This window comes from Palaemon carinicauda, chromosome 14 (assembly GCF_036898095.1).
Source record: "Palaemon carinicauda isolate YSFRI2023 chromosome 14, ASM3689809v2, whole genome shotgun sequence".
Lineage (NCBI taxonomy): Eukaryota > Metazoa > Arthropoda > Malacostraca > Decapoda > Palaemonidae > Palaemon > Palaemon carinicauda.
The window spans coordinates 33,206,963-33,214,462 of record NC_090738.1 but is presented as its reverse complement, the minus strand read 5'-3'; the positions used below and the strand labels follow the sequence as shown (position 1 = coordinate 33,214,462).

The 7,500-nt window shown below is 36.5% G+C and overlaps 1 protein-coding gene across 1 annotated transcript in view; it reads left to right on the top strand.

The window, feature by feature from the left end:
- The window catches only part of LOC137652716 (uncharacterized), a 17,798-nt gene extending 13,702 nt beyond the window's left edge, over positions 1 to 4,096 (top strand). The window contains exon 2 of the mRNA XM_068386120.1: positions 3,732 to 4,096. Coding sequence (XP_068242221.1) covers positions 3,732 to 4,096 — 365 coding nt within the window. The remainder of the gene's footprint in view (positions 1 to 3,731) is intronic.
- Positions 4,097 to 7,500: the final 3,404 nt, after the last annotated feature.

Here is a 7,500-nt window from a genome sequence, read left to right as displayed (position 1 = left end):
TTTGAGACATCCAAAATTCTTGTAAGAATGGCTCGCTCTCTCTCTCTCTCTCTCTCTCTCTCTCTCTCTCTCTCTCTCTCTCCTCTCTCTCTCCTCTCTCTCTCTCTCTCTCTCTCTCCTATACAATAAAGAGTAAGTGTCTGACTGTAGATAATATCTAGATAGTAAAGCAGACGAGGCTAACAAAGCTATAAATTCGGGAACTGGCTATGGTGTAAGAATTGCTCATGGATTATTAATGAAATCTCGACTGGGGCAAAGAAGAAGCAGCATATACCCATTAAAAAGAGAGGTGACTCTGTTATAGCAACAGAAGATGAAGAAAGACAACGTTGGATAAAACACTTTAGTGAGGTTATGAATAGGAGATATAAAGGGAATAATTTGATTGATATACCTGAAGCTGGTGAAGACCTTGATGCTCCATGAATGAATTCAGTGTGTGTGAAGTCGAAGCTATCCTCAAAAAAACTACAGAGATGGAAAGTCCCGGGATACGATGGAATAACTGCCGAGATGATACTGGCAGAAAATGAAGTGACTCCTAGAGATTATTTTGTAAAATGTGGCATGAAGAGGCAAAACCTGATGAATGGGAGTTAAGAGTGTTGGTGAAAATACCAAAAAAATGGAGACCTGACTGACTGCAATAATTACAGAGACATAACACTTACGTCATATGTTATGAAAATATAAAGTATGCTTATTCTAAAGAGACTGGAGAGAAAGATTGACGAAAAGCTGCGAGATGAACAAGCAGGATTTAGAAAAGGTAGAAGTTTGCATTGACCAGATTCTCATTTTGAGACATCTTGTTCAGCAATGTGTAGAATATAAAAATCCCCCTTTGATGGCATTTCTGGACAATGAAAAACCCTTTGATAGTGTGCACCGGCCAATTTTGTGTAGAGTCCAGCGTTATTATGGAATTCCTCTTAAATATGTAAATTTGATTAAATCTGTTCATGAGCACAAGTGCAAAAATAATGGCAATGGAGTCTTATTAAATTAATTTCCAGTGAACAGCGGAATACTCCAAGGGAATGTGTTGTCACCTATGTTGTTTATCCTCCTCATGGATTTTGTAATGCGTAGAACAGTCGGAGATGGTGGAGAAGGATTGGACTGGATTGGTGATAGGAATTTAGCAGACCTAGAATATGCTGATGATGCTGTCCTTGTTAGCAGAACACCACAGGATTTGCAATGCTTGCTTACCAGAATGCATGAAATATCCCACGAGGTTGAGCTGAAGATAAATATAAGAAAGACAGAGATGATGAGAACGGAGTATGCAATGGAAGAGGAAATATCATTGAAGAGAAAAGATTAATGAGGTAGAATCATTCAAGTATTCAGGAACTATGATCTCCAATACAGGGTCTTTAGAATTAGAGTTTGGTGAAAGATTGAAAAAAAAGTAAATCAGACAATGGCTAGGTTAAGCAAAATTTGGAAATCAAATCGCCTGAAATTACATATAAAAATCAGACTATATATCAGTTTAGTGAGATCGATGTTACTGTATGGACATGAGTCATGGTATGACAATGAAACAATCTCCAATAGATTTAAGAACAAAGCCCTCTGAAGAATATTGGGAGTTAAATGGCAAGACAGGATTAGAAATGAAACTATAAGAGAGATTACTCGAGTGCCACATGTGGAAGAGATCATGATGAGGGGTAGATGGAGATGGTTTTGGCATGCTCTTCGCACTCCCCAAGAGAGATTAGTTCACCAAACATTCACCTGGCTCCACAAGGCACTAGAAGAGTTGGAAGACCACAGACTTACATGGCTGAGGACTATGAAGCACGAAGGAGAGGATGAATGGAGAGGTATTGAATTAAGAGCTCAAGATAGAGACGACTGGCGAAATCTAACCGCGGCCCTTTGCGTCAATAGGCGTAGGAGGAGATGATGATAATATATAAAACATATATATAACTATGAAAATAACCCTTCCATTAACTTGTCATAACCATGAATTATCAAATTTTACGGTACAATAATGATGTATATAGAAAAGGCGTCACAAATCACAAGGTTATGAACTCTCACGATATATATATATAAAAAAAAACAGTAAATCATGCAGTATGACGTCGCAGAATTAAAGGTCAAGGACTGTCGAGTTGAATAATACAACATGTAAAACTCGAATATGTAATTCAAACCTTATTGAAAATACCTTCAAAGCGTTGTTACTCATATTAAATCCTAAAAGAGGAAGAAATCCTCTTTAAAAAATATAGGGTTAGATCGCATCAGTCGTCCTCCAACGCATATTGACATTACGCAAATAGTCAGGCGTACCTACGCCATTCACGCCTTCATCCAAGCCTGAAAAATATATGATGTATAATAAATAAATTGGTGACATTGGCGTAAGGCTGAACGGATATCAAACGCCTCCCATGTAAAGCCATGTTACAGCCTTGATTGGAGTAGCATCGTCAGGCTGGGAGGGAGACATTGGGAGGGAGTGAGGTACTGAGAGGTAGTCCCTCGGCAAGGATATATATATATATATATATATATATATATATATATATATATATATACATATATATATATATATATATATATATATTAACATATCTAATCTTAATTGTTCATTATTTCTCAGATCGTTATTTGTTTCCTTATTTCCTTTCCTTACTGGGCTATTTTCCGCTGTTGGAGCCCTTGGGCTTATAGCATCTTGCTTTTCCAACTAGGGCTGTAGCTTAGCTTGTAGTAATAATAATAATAATAATAATAATAAATAAATATATATATATAAATATATATATATTATATATATATATATATATATATATATATGCAACCATCATTAGCCATTACTAGTCCACTGCAGAACAAAGGCCTCAGACATGTCCCACTTGCGTCGTTTATGGTCTTTCGGTGCCAGTCCAGACCCGCAAACTTTCTTAGTTCGTCAATCCATCGTCTTTTTTTCCTTCCCCTTCTTATACAATACATATATATATATGTATATATATATATATATATATAATATATATATATATATATATGTATATATACACACATATGTATATATATATATATATATATATATATATATATATACAGTATAATATATATATATATATATATATATATATATATATATATATATTGTCGCTATAGGGGAGGTCTCGGGGGAAGGGGAGGGAAGCATAAGTACCTCTCAAGTTAGAGGGGGGCTAAACTTTAGGTAATTATTGGGGACATTTCAAGGGTAAAAAGAGAAAAGTCAATTTGATGGATTGAAGGTTATGTCAGGGACTATTTTGAAAGAGGGGGAGAATGTATATTGCGGAGAGAGAGAGAGAGAGAGAGAGAGGAGAGAGAGAGAGAGAGAGAGAGAGAGAGAGAGAGAGAGATAGGCCTACCATATTAACAAAATAACCTCTCTACCTTTTTCAAATCCTTTTATAAGGATTGTTTAAGTTGCCTTATTGGACTACACTATTTCTTCTTCATTGGAATAGTTGAGTGATACCTCGACTCCTTGCTTGTCTGTCTTGAAATCATCCTAAATCCTTGATTAAACCCTAGAGGATTCCTTCCTATAGGACACAAAAGGATATAAATTGAATAATATAATCCTCTGCATGCCCTTTGGACCGACGGAATAATAGACATTCGATTGTGTAGCCTTGACTGACGATATTCCTACAGGAGGAAACACTGCCCTTATGAAATGCGATTATCTCCTCCAGGAATCCTCCCATCTGCCGAGGGCACAGGCGAGCCCTACGGTATCAACAGACAGGTGGTCGAAGGAGCGGCCAGAGCCGGGGGCGCCGGAGGGCAACACACGCCCTTGCAACGTGCGTTTTCCGCGACACCAGTGCCCGCCCTTAACCAGGTGGTGGATGATGGGAACTCAACTACTGACGGAGACCTGGAAAAGTCCTTGTCCTCCTCGAAGGATGGCAATGAGACGCTGTCGGAGGACGTAGGTCCTCCGGGCCAGATCCTGACTGAGGAACCCGAAGACGGTGCCTTATCGAAGCCCTTGCAAATCCCCGGTAAGTTTTCACGCATGGAGGATCATTGGTATCCTGGATTGGACCCTGACTAAGTGGACGTAGGATACTCTCCTTGCCTCTTCTGCAGGGGGCTTCCTTCGGGGGAAAAAGCAAAAGGACACTGAGACGCATGAGAGAGGGCCTGTGCCAGAGGACTCTGAAAGGCAATTGGCCTTCAACTATTGCATGAGAACTCCCTCTTTCAATGACTTTCCATGGACCTGCATGTCGCTCTTTGAAAAAAAAAAAAAACAATGACCAATCTATTAATTATGATAAAAGCCAAAGCCACCTCTCCAGGTTGTTAGCTGGTTCTTCAGCGCATGCGCAAGAGAATCTATAATTTCCAAGAGGACAGAGCATTTCTTATTTCACTGGCCTTCAGAGCATGTTGAAGTTATTGATTCATTTTCTGGACTCACCGTCTATCTGAGCATGATGAGGGTCCCCTGAGCTGATTGGGACTTCTATCTAGGTCTCAGACCCTCGTGCAACCTACTACCTAGCCTCAGCCTACCTGTCCACCTACCTGACTACCTTCAACAGCTTTCACACGAAACCGAACGGGGGGAGAACACGAACGAAGGACAGCCATTTCAGAGCGCATGCGCGGAAATGCCTCCTCTGCACGATTCGATTACTGGCGCATGCGCATCGTTCCATTACACTACAATAAGAATTGAATGAAGGGGAGATGATGGGCGCTTAACGCCCCTATCTTATGTGGCTCTCATGGTGCATGGTGAGGGGTCAATGTCTCCTTCTTTCTCTTGCATGACAACCAGCTGGAACGAAAACTTGGACTGAATACACCTGGTGGCACATTCTTATTCAAACTCTACCTCCTCCTCTCGAAGGTCCGTATGTTAGGACGTCCCTCATAAGAGGATATACTATAAAACCCATAAACTACTATAAATATATAGCCACTGTTATTCAGATATATATATATATATATATATATATAGATTTTATTATATTATATATGTATAAATATACATATACAGTAATATATACATATATATATATATATATATATATGTATATATATATATATATATATATATATATATATATATATATATATATATATAATATATATATATATATATATATATAGCCGCTATTTTCCCTGTTGGAACCCTTGAGCTTACAGCACCCTGCTATTCCAACTGGGATTGTAGCCTAGCCGGTAATATATATATATATATATATATATATATATATATATATAATATATATATATATACATATATATATATACATATATATATATATGTATATATATATATATATATATATATATATATATATATATATATAATACAGCTGTTTTTTCCTCCATCATCCTCCTGTTCTCCCCTGAAGCCCCACAATAAAGCCTCATTTCAATCAAGATCCTCATCAATCAACTCTTCCTCCAACAGCATCTTCTTCTCTCCTGAAGCTTCAGAATCATCTCTCGGCTCATCTCCTCCTCCTCCTCCTCCTCCTCCTTCTTCTTTTTCTTCTTCTTCTTCTTCTTCTTCTTCCATCGAGTTCCACATTAGAAGGACAACAACTCACGGGATACTATCTGCCACAATCGTCCCACTATCGGATGTGAAACTCACGGCCCACATGAACAGTTCAACTTCTGCTAATAATGACAACCATTTCCGGTCCGGTTGTTGTCGCATGCGTGGTTGGTGGCACTGATGCATGGGCAAATGATGATATTTAATCTGTGTGGGAATGACCTTCCTCGGTGATTTTATGGACCATTTTTTTCTACACACGGGGGATTGTACAGAGCAAGGGACGCAGTGGCATGCATTGATATTGGCGTGGTATTTTTAGTTATGCTGCTTTTTTTATCACTCAAGTTATTAAAGGTTAAGTTATACTTGATATTTAATCACTCAAACATTGAATAAATCAGGGACGTATTGGCATGCATTGATAAGGGTGAGGTTTTTTAAATGTTTATTATATTAATTATATAATTATTTTTTCCATCATAGAAGTTACTAAAAGGTCAACTAATACTTATTATTTAATTAAATATATAATATATCCGTTTCCCTTGTTTACTATACAAGCATTATTGTGACCTATTGCCAATTTCTTTAGAATGTAAATGCTCTTTCAGACTTGGCACCAAAGGGGTGACCTCCCCCTCCCCCCTTAAGTACCTCGGGGTTTACATAAACCAAATATTTAAATTAAATTGTTTTTCTAAGTAACTCAGGGTTTATTTAAATCAAATATTTACATTAATTTGGGTTTATAAGTACCTCAAAGTTTATATAAATCAAATATTTACATTAATTTGGGTTTAAAAGTACCTCAAAGTTTATATAAATCAAATATTTACATTAATTTGGGTTTATAAGTACCTCGAAGTTTATAGACGTTAATTTGGGTTCATAAGTACCTCGGGGTTTATATAAATCAAATATTTACATCAATTTGGGTTTTCAAGTACCTCGGGGATTATATAAATCAAAGATTTATATTAATTTGGGGTTTTAAGTATCTCGGGATTTTCATAAATCAAATATTTATATTAAATTGGGTTCTTCAAGTACTTCGGGAGGTTTAAATAAATAAAATATTTTACATTAAATTGGGGTTAAAAGTACCTCGGAGTTTATATAAACCAAATATTTACATTAATTTGGGCTTATAAGTACAACGGAGTTTATGTAAGTCAAATATTTACATGAATTTGGGTTTATAAGTACTCGAACTTTATATAATATAAAATACTTATAATAAATTAGCTTTTTAAGAAGTTCCTTGGAAAGTATTTAAATCAAATATTTATATCAAATTGTGATTATAAGTACAACGGAGTTTATTTAAATCAAATATTCACATCAACTTGGGTTTATAAGTAGTTGTGGGGATATAAAAATGCTCACTAGTTAACAAGACCTCCGAAACGCCTGGCAAAACTCACAAATCGTCGATTTCAGAATTACCGCAAGGATGCGTGAACAAGGTTCTCTCTTCGACACCTCCGCAGGATTGCCAACCTTTCGAAAGGTGTCATGAAACGGTTTGGCAACGTTCGAAATGGATTTGAGAACCGTATTGCTACAACGTTTCATGCGAAGTGGTGAAATGTCTTTCAGACTGTAAAATAAAGTTTTTTTTTTTTTTAACCTTTAAATACTTAAGTAAATAAATAAGAACGATTGGAATTGCTTCTAAACAGGCTTGCTGTTTTCCAAACCTAACGGAACATGTGGTTGCCTGCGCTTCAGTTGTCGTCTGCACAATATTAGTTTAACCAAAATTTACAAGTACAGTTTTTCATACGTAATAAAGAAATTTAAAATTAATGAATTATACTTTGAATATACAATTAGGAAAAAAGATCAAAGCTCTTTAATCCTTCGTCGAACATTAAAATTACAAGAAAATCTCTTATAAGATAAACAGAAACAGTAGCATTCTCTGAGAAGGACTT